We start from the raw sequence: 18,676 nt of genomic DNA, 5'->3' as shown, positions 1-18,676 counted from the left end.
TTATTATTGTAGGGAGATACCAAAAATTACCCATCCTTTTTCATGATTGACAAACATGAATCGAATGTCCCATTGGGGGATTTGAAATCTCATCTTTTTAGGTTCGAATATCAAAAATTTTCAGCTCGCGCTTCGCGCTCGCATTATTTAACCGTTGAAATGTGTATCGTCTTAATGGCTAACTGCAAAACATCTTTAACTGGTCCCTTTTCGACCAGGCCAGAACGAATATTTAACATTTCTGCTCGCGCTTCGCGCTCGTGGTAATTATCTAGTTACATACGCGTCCTGTTCAGGTTCACAAACATTGCCCAAAATGTTCAATTTTCAGGACAAAATACATGAAATTTCATTTTTAGATTACATAGGGCTTAAGAGATTATTACACATTTATGTTGCTTATAAAGTAAAGCTAGGAAATGACTGTTAAAAAAAATAGAGAGAATCAAGACTAAGAAAAAATAGAGAGAAAAGGAAAGGGATTAGGATGAAATATAATATATTTTTTTTCCAAATATTATGTCAAAATCTATCACAACCTTGTATTTTTGTAATAAAAATGTCAGCATATTTGCTTGCTCGCTTCGCTCACTGGCAACTTCTTATTAATTTTATGCGATACACCATATCGAGCCCCCTCGAAATTGTTGGCTCATTACGGCACTGGGACAACCCCTTCAAAGAAAAAAAAAATCAACTTTGAGCGGCCGATCGGGAAAAATATGGGTGAAAAAATGGCCCCTCACCCTAATGGCGGAAGCTGGGTCCGCCCCTGACTTAGGCTTTCAGGATATAATACATGAAAAATCTATTTTAAAAAAGATCGCGCTTCGCGTTCTCGTTATTTATTTAGGCCTTGTGAGATACCTCAATTTGTTTTTAAGAATGAAATTTCAGATTTTCTTTGAGGTCTACCCCCCCCCCATTTCATTTTTTTTTTAACTCGGTGCCCTCGCCACCCCCCCCCCCCCCCCGTGCACACATGCTGAATAAATACGCCACTGATGAGGATAATTAGTCGATTGCTTCGAGATTGCATTATTCCCAAGAGGTTATCATTAATATTATTGAAGGGTATTCTAACACAACAGTACAGAAACTACAGCTCCCGTTCACACAATATTCTAGTAGGGCCTACTCTGGTTAGAAGTTAAACCAAATTGAACCCCCCCCCCCCAAAAAAAAAAAAAAAATCCATTTAAGGCACTTAATTTAGCCTTCCCGGGAGGGAGTGGGCGCTTTTTTTCTTCGAAAAGTACACATATGGGCGCCAAAAATCAGGTCAAATTTGCCCCCCCCCCCCTCCCCACGAAATCCTGGATCCACGCCTGGGTTCTATAACAATAACCAAATTAGGGCAATCATCCCATGACCACTACTTCAAGGAAAATATGATCCCCATATTTTTACCGCCGGGGACTGATACCCCCCCCCCCCCCGGAAATTTACCCTCCAGACAATTACCCCGGATAATTATCCCTAGTACGGAGCCTTGGAAATGCCATCTTGCCATGTCTTAATTAATCATCGGCGGCGGAAGGCAAAAAAAAATTAGGGGGGTCCACCTGAAATTTTGGGATGGACACAGGTAAAAAATTTGACAAGCAAGTCAACCAAAATTTATAGGAAGGACCACCAAAATTTTTTGACAAGAAAAAAAAGGTTATCAACCAAAATTAGGGGGGGGGACAAAAAGATTTTAGGGGGGGTCCACCTCAATTTAGGGGGGGGAACGTAGAAAACAAATTGACAAGCAAAAAAAAAGGTTCTCAACTAAAAATCTAGGGGGGACCGTCCCCCACCTCCAATTTAGGGGGGAAAGGTCCCCCCCCCCCCCGCTTCCGCCGCCTAAGTAATTAATACGCTTATTATTTCGACATACCGATATATTCTATCTTGTCAAGTCGATATGTCCACATGGCGAGATATGAAGTGTACAAGTCCCGGCGAGAATCCCGATATATCGCTATGTTGACATGTAACTTATTTAAGTCGACTTGGCAAGATAAAATATCTCGCCATGCGGACCTAATAAGCTTATTTAGTCGACATGGCAAGATAAATTATCTCGCCATGTCGTCAAGTCGATGGCATTTTAGAGGCTCCGTATGGCGTCTAGAGGGTAAATTTCCGGGGGGGGGGGGGTAACAGTCCCTGACGATAAAAATATGGGGATAATATTTTCCTTGAAGTAGATGTCAGGGGGCGATTGTCCTTTGGGTCATCGTTATAGAACCCCATGGACTCGTATCATTGGCCTTTTGACCTCTTGATGGCATTGGATCTCACTATATCCTGACCATAATTTTACACACACCGCGGACTATCGGACCCGAGGACTATCGGACCCGCGGTCTATCGGACCGCGGTCTATCGGACCCGCGGACTATCGGACCCGCGGTCTATCGGACCCGCGGACTATCGGACCCGCGGTCTATCGGACCCGCGGACTATCGGACCCGCGGTCTATCGGACCCGCGGTCTATCGGGCTGTAACCATAGAGATGTATACTAGTAACGCTAGAGGGCGTACTTCGTCAAATCGCTGTGATTACGTGGAGACCGTCCGCCATTGCTCGATAGGTATTCGCAGCCTGCCATGAGCGTACAGTACCTATGGGGCATGTACACGGATGAGCACAGAACATGACAAATTGATGATATATGAGCACGAAAGCATATGGAAAAGCAAAATTGTAAATATTGCACTGGATTAAAGTTCAAATACAACAAAAATCTAGCAAAACTGAGGTCAAAAGGCCTATATAGGCCTATCTATAGCGCATAATATATAGGCCGATACAGCTATAATACAGGCAAACGATTTAAAGTCCCAATTGTTTTTGCTTAGGTAAAATTTCGATACATTAATATGACTTCTATTTTCTAATGATTTGGAAGAGATGAATATCAAAAATAACATTTAGGCCTAGGTCCTGATAAATAAATTTAATGTGTTTTAATATGATTTGATGTACATTAACCTAAGAAAATTCATAGGCCATATCACAGTGTCTGATGCATCTGAGACGCTGTATCGAAAAAAAAAACCACGATTGTATTTTTATAGTTCATAGTTTCCTAATTACTATTATGCTGATTGCTGATAATTTATTTCTTCACCTTAGATAATTGTTATAATTCATTTTCCATATATATCTACACAATAGGGCCTATAATAACTCGATCCCTTTTCCCCATGTCTTACACGCTGATGTAAACCAACATCACAAAAACTCGCGAATCATAAAATGACTTTTTATTGATATTTGGAAATGATTTACGCATTGATTCAGTTAAAAATTGATGATTTAGATTTCCTTTGCTGGCAACCATCCCATCATATTTATAAATATGTATATAAAAGTATACTTTCTTACAAGTTTGCGATCAATGTATAGAAAAGTTTGTTGACAGCAAAATTTGCATATCAAATGCGCGCATGCAGTCGTACAATTTTGCAATGTACAGGAGGCCTAATGGGGGGTTGGATGTTTATGTACAGTGTTATTGCCTTGCAAACATTTTAAAATTTCGGAGAGTAAACAAATCACAATGCGCAAAACAATTTTACTTTGATTTTCTGGAAAGTATAGACTTGATTCTCCCCGGCTGAAAATATGCTGATCGGCAAACTGGCTGAAATATTTTGTTTATCGCCGTTGTTTCTGATCCTATAATGATTGGACCAATATCATGTGAACAAATCAAGGATAGAATAATAAGGAGAGGAAGAAGGGGGAGAAGGAGAGAAGAAAAGGGGCGGGATTATGATATATAATTTGTATTATACTATAAAGAATATTATTACTACTGCAAGAGTGTATAAAACTAATATCATGAAAGACATCAATGCAAACTTATCATAATTATGAAAACGGTTGCAAAATTGTGAGTACTAAAACCAAACATATTATGAAACAATAATATTGCAAAAGTGACAATACTTGGAATAAGATATTAAAAATCCTAATTTAATCTCAAATTTGATACCTGCCTTGAAATTGTGTTAATTAACTGTGTCTGTGTCGCTTGAATAAATGAATTTTATGGCAAATATTTGTAAGCACTGGCACCGGCCTAACATATAAACAGATAAACACGCGTTTTGAATATCCAGTTTTGTTTTTCATTTTAAAAGTATAACTGAATTTGATTTTCTAGTTTTCTTCCTTTAATGTCATTTGCTGGCCTATGGACCTGAGTTTGGTTATTCGATCAGTTTTTTTTAAATAAGATTTCCATGGATGAACAAAATTATTATATTATGTTAATTACGGCGTCGCGGAATGATTTTGAAAGTGATGGGGTGCATAAAATCACAATCATTTATTATGTGAAATGTTCATTTTCATTTCAGGGAGGGGTCCGGTCGCGCCCCCTGTATTTTATTTTGATCAGTATGTTAAAGCGAATTTGCTTAGGTGTGTTTGTTATTTTAATTGCACACACGGCCCCTAAAAAGCGAATTAAAACAAATCTAACTTAAAGAGAAGGGAATTAAAACTGTCATTTTTGAAAAGTTTGAACAAATTAGGCTATATTCTCGACATTTTAAATCAATATTTTATTTTCGGGCCATATAGGCCTGCAGATTTTGGGGAATTTATTATGTTCCTATAAGAACAAAATCAGCACGTTCACCAAATAACACAAATTTCAACATTGATGGTGTAACGGGAGGCTCACCAAGAACAATAATGAGATGCCCTTTAATAGCGCATGTAGATCAAAACACTAACTTATACAGAATTATTGTACAACTTAATATATAAAAATGATAGGCCTATATTTCATACAAATTAAAGCAAGTTACATATCATGTAGGCCTATATAGAAATTACAAAATTATATCCAACATAAACATAGAATCAAAGGACGTAAATGTGCATGGGAAGGATGGAAGGAGGACGATGCAGTTAAAGGTAGGGAAATCCAGAGAAGGGCTAATTCACTGCAGTCTTTTGAATTAATTGTCAATCTTTCTATTAATGTCCGCTGTATGTTTTTATTTTTATATGATTGTTTATATGATAGTATCTCAACATTGTTATCTATTACAGGCCTATATAAACGGACAGGTAAATGCAAATTATTTAGAATTTCATCCCGAGAAATCAGGTTTTTAAAATGCCAAATTAATAGCATAATCCCCATGTAATCACTCTAATAGTGTATTGAGATGCAATTTGTCATTCATATTTTCGATTTTTATGAGGTTGTGTTTTTTTCTTCAAGAAAAAGGCCGGAGACGGCACCCCGGGGACGGCACCCCTTTTCACAGCGTTACAACGCACGAGCTATGGGTACATCCGGGTACTTTTGCGAATCTATACCTATCGAGCAATGGCCGCCACGCTCCACACAATCACAGACGTTAAGTACGCGCGCCTATGGCGACTCCGCACTCTAGCGTAGTTAGTATACATCTCTATGGCTGTAACCTAAAATTCAGGAAGAAAAACTGGTCATTTCTCGCTGTCGCTAACTATGAGACGCCGAATGTACCAATATTATATAGAACAATTATTTGTTATATAATCATTATTTATTAAATAATAACTATTATTTATATATAATTTACATTTTATTTGTAAATAACTACTATTATATAAAATATCATTTCTAATTATTTATATATAATTCCAAGTAATACTTCATTATTTGTAAATAATAATAGTTCGACATTCCATTATTTATAAATAATGATTATTTGTTTTTCATTATTTATAAATAATGATTATTTGTTTTTCATTATATATAAATAATGATTATTTGTTTTTCATTATTTACAAATAATGATTATTTGTTTTTCATTATTTATAAATAATGATTATTTGTTTTTCATTATTTATAAATAATGATTATTTGTTTTTCATTATTTACAAATAATGATTATTTGTTTTTCATTATTTATAAATAATGATTATTTGTCTTTCATTATTTATAAATAATGATAATTGGTTTTTCATTATTTATAAATAATGATTATTTGTTTTTCATTATTTACAAATAATGATTATTTGTTTTTCATTATTTATAAATAATGATTATTTGTTTTTCATTATTTATAAATAATTTGTTGAGTTTTCCATTATTTATAAATAATGATTATTTGTTAAATAATGAAAACGTCTACTTCATTATTTATAAATAATTTTTTCGAGTGCACCATTATTCTCATTATTTATAAATAATCATTATTTAATGTTCGAGTTTTCCATTATTTATAAATAAAGATTATTTGTTAAATAATGAAATATCTACTTCATTATTTATAAATAATAATTTTGTTTCAATATCCCATTAATCATTATTTATAAACAATTTTTACAGTTTGCCATTATATACAAATAATCATTATTTATATACAAATAACCATTATTTATTAAATAATGCCATTATTTATTAAATAATGCCATTATTTATTAAATAATGCCATTATTTATTAAATAATGGAAAACTCGCTATAACATGCAAATGTGGGACCGCCCATGATATGAATATTCATGATGCGATTTCCTTTTTCGTGATTTTTCTTCACAAATTTTTGTCCATTTCCTCTTCATAATGACATTTCTTGAAGCAATTTTCTAGGGATATGGTCTGATTGTAATATTCTTCATTTTCTATATAACTTCGTCTTCGTAGAAATATCAAAAAGTGTAATTTTATACGATTTTTCCTACAGTTCACAATCCCCATAGGCGCGCGTGTACGGTAGGGACAACCGGTGAATCGACGGAGTGCTCTTCATCGAAATACTACGTTGGTTGGTCCCCGGAAGTGGCGGGCGGAATTTAGCCCGAATCCTCGATGGAAGTCGATCAAGTGCATATGAGCTGAGAGAGTGAAATATCAGTGTACTTGTACAGGCCCTTCTACTTTTTATAAATATTTCTTGTTGCTTTTTTTGTTAAGTTAATTTTTCCTGGTGTAGAGATAAGTTTCAGTTCTAATAATGCACTTCAAATACATTTTGGAGTGTCTGTTTGAGGCGTTTGGGGCGATTTCACCCTGGCCCCAAAATGCTCGCAACGACAATACGGGGGCATGATATGATGACCCCTAAATTTTTAAAAACTTATTTTTCTATTGAAAATTATCACAAAATTCACCAAAAGTGTGCACGAAAGCCTTCGTATTTCACTTTTAAAACTCCAAAAAGTGCCCAAATGACAAGCTTGGTCGCTTCGCTGTGTCGCTTTCAACTTGAGAAAGTTTACGCGTCTGCTTCCCCCCCCTCCTCCGAAAGAAATTATGTATACGGCCATGCTCTAAAGAGCCTGGCACATTGATTTATGTTTACTTCATTTTCATTATTTTTATCTCATTATCATCATGGCCTTACACAGAATTTTTACCGGGGGGGGGGGGAGCAGCTAGGACGCGCGTAAAGTTTCTCAAAAAAATCTTGAAAGCGAGACAGCGACGCGACCAAGCTCAAATGACAAGCTTGGTCGCTTCGCTTTTTCAAGATTTTTATGAGAAAGTTTACGCGCGTCCTGCTCCCCCCACCCCCCCCCCCGGAAAAAATTATGCGTAAGGCCATGATGATAATGAGATAAAAATAATGAAAATGAAGTATACATAAATCAATGTGCCAGGCTCTTTAGAGCATGGCCGTATACATAATTTCTTTCGGAGGAGGGGGGGGGGGGGAAGCAGACGCGTAAACTTTCTCAAGTTGAAAACGACACAGCGAAGCGACCAAGCTTGTCATTTGGGCACTTTTTGGAGTTTTAAAAGTGAAATACGAAGGCTTTCGTGCACACTTTTGGTGAATTTTGTGATAATTTTCAATAGAAAAATAAGTTTTTAAAAATTTAGGGGTCATCATGCCCCCGTATTGTCGTTGCGAGCATTTTGGGGCCAGGGTGAAATCGCCCCAAACGCCTCAAACAGACACTCCAAAATGTATTTGAAGTGCATTATTAGAACTGAAACTTATCTCTACACCAGGAAAAATTAACTTAACAAAAAAAGCAACAAGAAATATTTATAAAAAGTAGAAGGGCCTGTACAAGTACACTGATATTTCACTCTCTCAGCTCATATGCACTTGATCGACTTCCATCTAAGATTCGGGCTAAATTCCGCCCGCCACTTCCGGGGACCAACCAACGTAGTATTTCGATGAAGAGCACTCCGTCGATTCACCGGTTGTCCCTACCGTACACGCGCGCCTATGGGGATTGTGAACTGTAGGAAAAATCGTATAAAATTACACTTTTTGATATTTCTACGAAGACGAAGTTATATAGAAAATGAAGAATATTACAATCAGACCATATCCCTAGAAAATTGCTTCAAGAAATGTCATTATGAAGAGGAAATGGACAAAAATTTGTGAAGAAAAATCACGAAAAAGGAAATCGCATCATGAATATTCATATCATGGGCGGTCCCACATTTGCATGTTATAGCGAGTTTTCCATTATTTAATAAATAATGGCATTATTTAATAAATAATGACATTATTTAATAAATAATGGCATTATTTAATAAATAATGGTTATTTGTATATAAATAATGATTATTTGTATATAATGGCAAACTGTAAAAATTGTTTATAAATAATGATTAATGGGATATTGAAACAAAATTATTATTTATAAATAATGAAGTAGATATTTCATTATTTAACAAATAATCTTTATTTATAAATAATGGAAAACTCGAACATTAAATAATGATTATTTATAAATAATGAGAATAATGGTGCACTCGAAAAAATTATTTATAAATAATGAAGTAGACGTTTTCATTATTTAACAAATAATCATTATTTATAAATAATGGAAAACTCAACAAATTATTTATAAATAATGAAAAACAAATAATCATTATTTATAAATAATGAAAAACAAATAATCATTATTTGTAAATAATGAAAAACAAATAATCATTATTTATAAATAATGAAAAACCAATTATCATTATTTATAAATAATGAAAAACAAATAATCATTATTTATAAATAATGAAAAACAAATAATCATTATTTGTAAATAATGAAAAACAAATAATCATTATTTATAAATAATGAAAAACAAATAATCATTATTTATAAATAATGAAAAACAAATAATCATTATTTGTAAATAATGAAAAACCAATTATCATTATTTATAAATAATGAAAAACAAATAATCATTATTTATAAATAATGAAAAACAAATAATCATTATTTATAAATAATGGAATGTCGAACTATTATTATTTACAAATAATGAAGTATTACTTGGAATTATATATAAATAATTAGAAATGATATTTTATATAATAGTAGTTATTTACAAATAAAATGTAAATTATATATAAATAATAGTTATTATTTAATAAATAATGATTATATAACAAATAATTGTTCTATATAATATTGGTACATTCGGCGCCTCATAGCTAACAAGTGATTTAGCGCACGCTGCACGGCATACAATGTCGCCATTCACTTTGCGCACGCGCAGTGGACTAAACATTCTACTTCTTGTTCTGTATATGTGACATTCGTGAATAAAAATTGCAAAGTTTGCACCGAACATCGCAAATTTCACGATTAAAATTGTCAAGGTTATAACGAAAATCGTGAGATTTACTACTGATGTCGTATGTGATCAACCGTATACTTCAGACCATACATGATTCTTGATCAGTAGCGGATACCTTTTGAGAGCTACAATCAAAATTTGTACACAAATTTTACACAAGTGTGCCCCCCCCCCCCCTCCCCTTTGAAACCGAGGACCTTCTCACATTTCCGCAGACGATCGGGAAAACGTGCCTCCCTCTATTCTAGATATCGCAAAAATATAATGTTCTTTGTACATTTCGCTAAATTTACCGATTTTCCAGTTACCATAATATGAAGGGATTTTGAAGGGAAATCCAATCTGGGTCACATAATGATAATAATAATAACTTATTCATCCATCCCTCCCTCAACACTTCATGCATCCGTCAATCCATCGATTCATTCATCAAAACATCAATTCATTAATCCATCCACCAACCCATCCATTCTCCAAGACATCCATCCTTCCCTTAACACTTTATCCATCCATGCACCACTCCTTCCACACGTCCATTATTCCATACATCCATCCATTTATTCATCAATCCATCCATCCCTCAACACTTCATCCATCTACCAATTCATCGATTCATTCATCAATACATCAATTCATTCATCCATCCACCAACCCATCCATTCTCCAAGACATCCATCCTTCCCTCAACACTTCATGCATCCACCAATCCATCTATTCATTCATCAATACATCAATTCATTCATCCATCCATCCATCCACCACTCCCTCCACACGTTCATTACTCCATACATCCATTTATTCATCCATCCATCCCTCAACACTTCATCAATCCACCAATTCATCTATTCATTCATCAATTCATCCATCCATCGCTCCATCCACACGTTCATTAGTGCATACATCCATTCATTTATCCATCTCTCAATTAACATTTCATCCATCCATCGATCTATTCAGCCATTCATCACTAATACATCCATCCATCCGTCTATCCCTCCATCCATCAAAACATCCCTCCTTTCTCCATCAATACAATCATCAACAACATAGTAATTGCACAAGCTCAAACAATGTTATTTTATGATTATTTTATTAGGTATAATAAGTGTAACTATTTACATCTATGTATCCTAAACAAAACACGCAATATCGCAGCTAGAAATTAAAGACCCCTGCCCCCGGGGAAAAAAATGTAACGGTAGAAAAAAGAAACGAATCAAGAAAAAATGTCGATATAGCGCAATTAGCCATATTTTCGCTATAATTATTCAGGGTTTATATATCTACAGAAAATAGTAAACTAAGCCTTTGGTTTATGTATTGGAGTCATTTCCCGCTTGCCATAGCCTACATGAATATTTTAAAATCAATTGTGATAATAATGTGTAATGTAGCACTTAATACAAATGTTTCTAAGCGCTAGATACTATTACCCCGGCTTTAGCACGGCTATCCTAATCAGGCGCATTGAGCATTCAAGGAATTTCTTCCTACCGGGTACCCATTTACTACACCTGAATGGAGAGTGGCAAATGTAGATAAACGCCTTGCCAAACGACGTAGGTGCTGCGGTTGGATTTGAACCCCAAACCTTGCGATTCAAAGTCCAGAGGCAAATCCAGCGAGCCACAATCCTTAAAAACCTTCCATTCAAATCGCTTTCAATGATCATCCATGAAATTCCACCATTGAATATATGAGTGAAGGAATAGATTAAGAACCAATTTCTATATGCAAACCAACCGTCTATTTGAACACTCAAAGCCACGGACGCATGAAATTCATTTATTTCCCAAAAAACAGAATTTGAAGGCATGCGCGTCCAAACAAAATAACATTAACAGAGTAGCACCTACTTTGAATTTTTTTTTTTTTAATGTGTCATTATTTTGATGTTAGAAAAACCTCCATCATTGTATGTTACATTGAAATCTTTATTTGTGCGCAAGAACAAACCATTACTACAAAGTACACTTAGAGAATACAATACACAGTCTTCAAAATGGCGGATATTGAAGTTTATGTTGGATGGATGGATGTTTAAATAGGGCTCCTCCGTCGATATCGACTATTTGAGCCTGTTTATGTTGTTTGAATAATGTAGCTATTTATAGAACATGCAAAACTATATTTTATGCTACAGTAACACCAATCAAACCGACCCCATTTCGAAAATGGTATGTGATTGGAAATACAAGTAATAGCTTTGGAGTCGGTTTCACATGTGTAACTGATGGATTACCCAAGCAGGGGTCCGTTGCAGAAAGAGTTGCTTTTAAACGCAAGTCAGAAAATCAATCGCAAGTCCCAAATGCGCGCTGTTGATTGGTTGAAAATCAAGTTGCGCATGATTTTTAGAGTTGCGATTGATTGCAACTCTTTCTGCAACGGGCCCCTGAGGTGCATTGTTACTTAGCTTATAACTTGACATTGATTACGAGATTTTTTGGAACAGTATCCTTACGGTGTTTCACAAAGAATGAAATGTGGCAATAAATCGCAACTTAATTCTCCGTTGCATGCCGCACATAACGCATCATCGCATTGGTCAGAATAATTCAAAGAGGACGCGCGCTACCGCACACCAACCAATGAGATTGCGCGTTATATAACATCTGCGCGCTGGCACTTAAACACGACTGTAAACAACTCCTATGTCTTTTTAGATCTTTGTAAGAAAACATCACCCTAATTAATCAAACCGGATCGTTGGAATTCAAATAATCATTTAAATGTCATTTTGGTCCAGGGAAAAACAACGTTATGTATCAAAACATTTAATAACAATACAAACATAACGCACTAACCAAGGCGCGCAGTCAAACTGCACATTTATTTGCATAATAGTTTTACGCTGAAATCACGGCGGCCATTTTATTTATATATACAATAATAAAAGCATAAAGATACATACACAAGTTTGCCACTTCTAATACAATGAACTTTGTTTTAAAGACACGAGTACAATATTTTCTCTAGTTTATAGCTAGTTCAGCATGTTTAAAGATCGACAAACTATAGGTGAGAATTATTTGTTTGTTAACGTTCGTACATGAATAAATGTAAACAAAACCATCGAGAAAAAAAATTGAAAACACAAATCGTTGAAAATTTGTATTCCACTGATTGAACGAATAATGTCCATATCTGAAGTTACTTGTATGCGAAGATAGAGCAATATTATACTAAAACACTTATGACTGTGTGGCCATTGTGAAAAAAATTCGATCATTATTTTGGTCACAAGTCTTGGACATTTGGTTGAGGCACTACAGGCGACAAGTCGGAGTGCGTGTTTCTGGGCGGCAAATATACCACCAAATACCTGAACCTCACTACTTTTAGACGATTAACACACCCGCAAGTCATACAGTCCACGAGTCACATAGCTTATGAGTTAGCGACCCACGAGCAAAAAAAAATTCATGAAGCTCATAGACTCACAATCTTGAGGTCCTATTCTCAACGAGCCTCTGATTCATGATTGTAGTCCAAGAACCATTCAGCAAAAAATTCGTTCAGTTCACGAGTCACACGATTCACGAACTAGACGCCCACGAGTAAGGCAGTCCACGAGTGAACCACGAGTTGTTCAACTCGCGAAGTAGGAATCCACGAGCAAGACCCGAGTCAAACAGCTAAGGATCTTTCTTTGTAGAAGTCTCACTCTCCACGACCTAAATAGCCTACGAGTTATGCAGTCCAAGTGTCGTTCGGCCCACGAGTCATTCGGCACACCACGAGTCAAACTTCCCAACGGTCTTACAGCTACATACGAGGCTCAAGACCAAAACGCCCGATATTCCGTGAACACGATCCCGGGTCTACGGGCTTCATACAAATTCGTGTTCCTCGCAAGTGGACACTGTTTAGTGGCCCTACAACTCACGAGTATTATGTTATTATGCTCGTGTGCCGTTTGATCCTTTGATGCTTACTTGGTGAAGAGGAAACGACATATTTATCGGGTAACGATTATCCAATTTCCATTTTGAAACTGTTAGATTTTTTTGTGATCTATACTACGTGTTGTTTATTCACCAAAAAACCCCAGATAATATGGTAGAATAGACCAGCAAATATCATATCAAGTGTATTATTACAAAGGAACAGTTTTACATTAACTGCGAGATTGTCTGAGCTTAATCTGACATAGCAATAAATAATGCTTGTCGACAAGTCTCGCCATTATTTTAACAGTGTAACAATTCTTCAAAAGGTACCAAGAAACTGACAAGAGGTCCACAAATTTCATAAGCCTCTTTAAAACGTTACTTGATGGAACGATATACATGAACAAAGAGCGTTGATCATGTTCATTAGTTTTGTGTGTACTCGTTACAACACCTATAAGCATAGCACACAATAACCAAGTTAATTTTTTACCTTTTTTTCACACACAATACCTAACGAAGTCGTACCGTCTATTCGTATGATACACAATGATGAATCATCACTTAGATCACTTAAATGGAATTTATAAACACTTCACATTTGTCTAAGAGAGCTGTGAAGTGGCTAAGATTTGTAGGACGTGTAACAGATGAACATTTAATTTTGCCTAGATATAAAAGGGATGTAGACTGGTATAGTATGGGACTGAATAAAAATGTGCCCATGCACACCCAATGGTTCAAGATCAATATTCTTTAGTTTCGTTCACGCTCCATTCCTCGTTTTCATGATAGAAGGGTACACATTATCTTTGAAAGGACGGACCTAACAGAGTCCACAAATGTTCAGGATGTGACCTTTGACCTTTAATCCCATTTAGACCGAGCTCTCCTAACAGGTATTTCCCGGTTTTCCCTGTCGCGGTTTTTCCGTTGACGATCGCGAGGGCGTCTCCTTTGTTTCCTCTCCCGCCTCGTGTTGGTCTTGGCCGGAGAGGGCGTCTCATCCGCCATGATCTGGTGTGTTGTAGGTACGCCATCGTTGACCGGAGTATTGGTCTGACCAACCAGCATAGCATCATCGGAAGGGGTAATTTCCTGCGGCTCTGTGTCCTGTGGGGCGACCTCCTCCGGTCGACCCTCCGTCGCCGTCTCCAGGCTCTCGCACATGCCCGGGTCTTCAAACCCCTTGATCGCGCGCCGGAAGTCGCGCGTCTTCACCCAGCTGTGGACGAAGGTCATGAACAACTTCCGGTTCTTTCTGCTGTCCCTGACGCCCATGACGAGAAGGTAGTTCCCACTGCGTTCTAGCATGTCACATTGGCAGTTGGCGCCCTCGCGGACGTAGAAGATAAGCTTTTGAAGATCTTTCGACTTGAGGGAACCTTGCTTAAGGATGTCGAGTTTTTCAGGGTTGGTATCGCCGATGTACTTTTTACCATCTTTGGAGTCACGAATCGTTTTTATCTTCAACTTCAGAACTGAGCGGGGTGAGAGAAAAACAGAGAATTGTTTTGTTATTTCATAAAATAATCATGACTTTGTATTGTGTTGAGGAATCTACTTATTGACCAGGGAGTTCAGATTGTATAAATATGTTTAGTATGGTCATTGCATACACTTTTATTTCCACGGAGTCAAATTTAACACGGTATGGTACCAACTGGGAGTCAAATCGACTCCGAGTTAAAGTGACTTAGATTCCAGTGAATTTGATTCGAAATGGTGTGGCATCCAATGAAAAAAAACTCAATTTCGATTAAAAATAATTAGGAGATTAATCAATTTGGAAACAGTTGACTTATCAGCTGGTAAACCAAAAAAAAAAATGTGTTGTTCCTGTCGAGAGAGGGGGCTAGTCCAGTTCAAGACGCACGCCGCGTTGAAAGAGCGTGCACCTGCCAAAAGACGGCAATACGGAAAACCTATTACATATTCACGACGATGCACCCGTCCGTCGATCGAATTGGTGTCAGTTTTATGACACAAAGATTATAAAATCAAGATATCGTTTTATTGGGAATAATCATTATTGTTATGATTGTCATTATGAAGACCTACCCAACATGGAAATTGGGAATGGAGTTAAAACAAGAAGGAAAAGAAAAATCGCCTATGATCTAGGGGCAGAACAAGAGGGGAATGGGACCCCCCCCCCCCTCCCCCGATTTACAATTAGTGCGAGAAAAAGAGAAAACGAGGAAGAAAAGTAGTAAGTAAAAACGACTGGTCCCTCATCCTTATCATACTCAGAGGGGCACTTAAACAGATTAAAAGAATTTATATTTATTTAATAACTAGATATTAAAAATGAATAGAATTATACCACTTTCCAATTTACATGCTCCGGCTTCCCTTCTTCCAAAAACCCAACCTTACATTTCTAGTAAGCAAAGCATGACAATCTCGTTTCATATTCATCATGATGATCACATCAGCGCTAACAACCAAGGATTCCTATAACTTCAAAATTGTTTATTTACATGAGTAAAAGTTAAATGGGTTTTCCGAGTCGGTCTCAGTCGCACACAAAGACAATTCATCATCCCCAAACGACACCGCGGTAGAAGCTAAGCACACATCGCTCAAAAATAGGTCAGTCATTTTGGCCGATAATTGGATGTTTTTACGAATAAATCCCCTCAAATGGGGCCTTAAATCTCCATGGCAATGATTTTTGTTGTGATTGTGAAATGCCAGAGCGTGGATCGTGTTTACTATGATAATAAGCATTGGGTTCGAGGTGGTAAAACACAATGTCAGTTATGCCGACAGAAAGAACTGGTTTAGGGTTGAAATCGGGATGACAAGTCTTCGTCTGCATTCCAAACTCGCAGTTCAGCAAAAAAAAATCCTTTCCAGAAAATCTTAGCATGGAGCCAGTAGCTCCATGATTTTAGCATGAAAGAAGAAAATCACCCGAATTTTTCATTGTTTTATGAGATGTAGCGAAAGTTTAAATTGTGACAATTTCATGAATTTACATCCGATATTGATTTTTCAAAATTTCCTCAAATCGACATTTTGCTGGGGTGGATTTGATTGACTTCTAATGTTAATCAACTTGTTTTGATGGAATTTTACATTTCAACCGGTTTGCTTGCCTTCACATTATTTCATCATAATTAAGAAATTTCAAAGATTTCTGACACGGATATCGATTTCGTTTTCAATTGCTGATACATGTACATGCAATTGAGAGAGTAGAATGATGCCACATGTAGATTTCTTTTGCATTTTTACGGAATGGATTATATGATATTTCGATTTTTGTGGATTCGACGACGAAGGAGCTCTTATGGTAAGCTTTGAGCTTATAACAACGATTCCACATGTTCAACATGTTAAACGTGAAGTCAAAGTATATTCGGAGGAAAAACTGAAATATTCCATATTTCATTAAAGAAAGGAAGTGTCTTATATCATCAGTTCCTTCATTTGCATACAACCAGTCTGCCAGTCCTGTGCATGTTATGGGGGTGGAATACAAGGGAAACGTTGAAACATTTTCTTTTTAAGTCCAATTTTGATGAAATCGTCAGTGTTGTGGTTCACTTTCATATTGCTCCAACTTTTGTGATTGGGGGAGGGAGAGGGGTTTGGTCTTTAACTAAATTTATAAAATTACTCACCAAAATCAGAGTTGCAGAATTTTCTTAGTAACGTTTCTTCTGTGCTGTCAACGTAGCACTGTGTAAACTGTGTCATGTAAGCCTCTTGCATTGCTGTGAAGAAAACAAAATAAAAAACAAAACGATTCAAAAGTAAGAAAGCATTACGAAAAGAACACAACGATATCATTAAGTTGAGGACCAAAACATGAAGAAAATATATACAGTAACAAAAAATAGCACGTTGTTTAAGCCTGTCTCTCTAACAACAAGTTGTTCAATCTTTTTAGCGATTGTCTACCTTTTTAAACAACATGTTTAAAAAGTTAAAACAGTTGTTTAAAAGTCTGAACAGTCGTTTAAAAAGTTTAAACAATAGTTGTTATATGGCTTAAACAACGTGCTAAAAATTGTAAGCATCGTTTTTACAGTGTAACATTCATGCCATGCATTTGCATAATCCATTGAAAAAATTTTTTTCTTTGAGCCTCTGTCTAAACGAGGTATTTTATTCATCATAATCGGCACAACATCACATCAACTTAATATCACAATACATTCAGCATTTACTGTGGTACCTCCTCCACTGAGGATGATAAACCTAACCGTACGAACATTTCATGAATATTCATTTGGGTGAAAAATCACGCAAGTGAAATCGGCTCTAATCTAGTGAATTTTATTCACTTCCTCCGTTGATATAATTATTAACCCTATTTTTAGACATTCATTTTCACGCAAGAATTCAAAAGATATGTGGTTTAGACTGACAACTCCGAATAAAAATACAGAAAAAGAAGGAAAGAGAGATAGACAGACAAGCAGAAACAAACAAAATAAGAAAAGGGGTATACCGAAGCTATGAAAAGTGCAAGTGAACGGGCGTTAGTCCCTTTTAATCTCGATCCATGTCAAACGTGTAATGATAATAATATCAGCGCAGCGATGAGGGGGTACATTCCAAACGTACCATCAGACGTCATAATAGAAATTTTGTTCAAATCTCATCTCTCTAATTTGATACGTCGTGCATGATATTGTACGCGATATGAAAACAAAACATATTTTATGTAAGACATGACTTGATACATTTTTATGTAAGCCAGGCATGACTTTGCTGATGCCATCATCGTCATTATTCTTGCCCATCGTCATATCACAATCGTCGTTGACATCATCATTTTTTTTATTCTTGTTTTATTGATCATCTTCATTAAAATAAACATAACAAAACATCCAAGATATAACGGATAACATATTAAAATTCAGATGACGTTGGCATATAAAATAAAATAACATCTGACATACAAAATAGTTGCCTTATGCCCGTATATTCTGAAGTCAGGTTTAACTTAGACCATGGTCTAACTCTGTGCTAAAATTATGGTAAGCCAAAAGTGTCAATTTTTTTATTAATTTGTATGTTTCTTATATTTACTGTGCTCTTTCCTGATTCATCGATGGTGAAGACAATCGTCTGTTTATACTTCCTAGGCAATTATGAATGATTTGAGAGCCAAATGAGCTGAAATATGATATCTCTACTGTTAGTGATTTATGTTACAATTGGCTATCCATACTTAAACCACAACTTTAAACATTAGTTTAAGTTAAACCCGAA

At 36.0% G+C, this 18,676-nt stretch overlaps 1 protein-coding gene across 1 annotated transcript; it reads right to left on the bottom strand.

Annotated features, from left to right (window-relative positions):
• Positions 1-10,624: 10,624 nt before the first annotated feature.
• LOC129263752 (uncharacterized) lies at positions 10,625-17,180 on the bottom strand. The gene is made up of 2 exons (XM_054901658.2): positions 17,077-17,180; positions 10,625-14,925 (listed from the first exon to the last, which is right to left on the bottom strand). Exons 1-2 carry the CDS (start codon positions 17,165-17,167, stop codon positions 14,312-14,314), a joined length of 705 nt encoding a protein of 234 aa, XP_054757633.1. The 5' UTR covers positions 17,168-17,180; the 3' UTR covers positions 10,625-14,311.
• Between the last annotated feature and the right edge of the window lie 1,496 nt (positions 17,181-18,676).

Source organism: Lytechinus pictus, chromosome 6 (assembly GCF_037042905.1).
Source record: "Lytechinus pictus isolate F3 Inbred chromosome 6, Lp3.0, whole genome shotgun sequence".
NCBI lineage: Eukaryota > Metazoa > Echinodermata > Echinoidea > Temnopleuroida > Toxopneustidae > Lytechinus > Lytechinus pictus.
Note: the sequence above shows the minus strand (reverse complement) of the source record. Positions and strands in the feature narration are given on the sequence as shown.

What these genes read in the sequence shown, in the direction of transcription:
- LOC129263752 (XM_054901658.2), bottom strand. Translation starts at nt 17,167, where the DNA reads ATGCAAGAGGCTTACATGACACAGTTTACACAGTGCTACGTTGACAGC. An exon ending in ATTCTGCAACTCTGATTTTG is followed by an intron (nt 14,926 to 17,076) that starts GTGAGTAATTTT and finishes CACCCCGCTCAG; the next exon opens with TTCTGAAGTTGAAGATAAAA.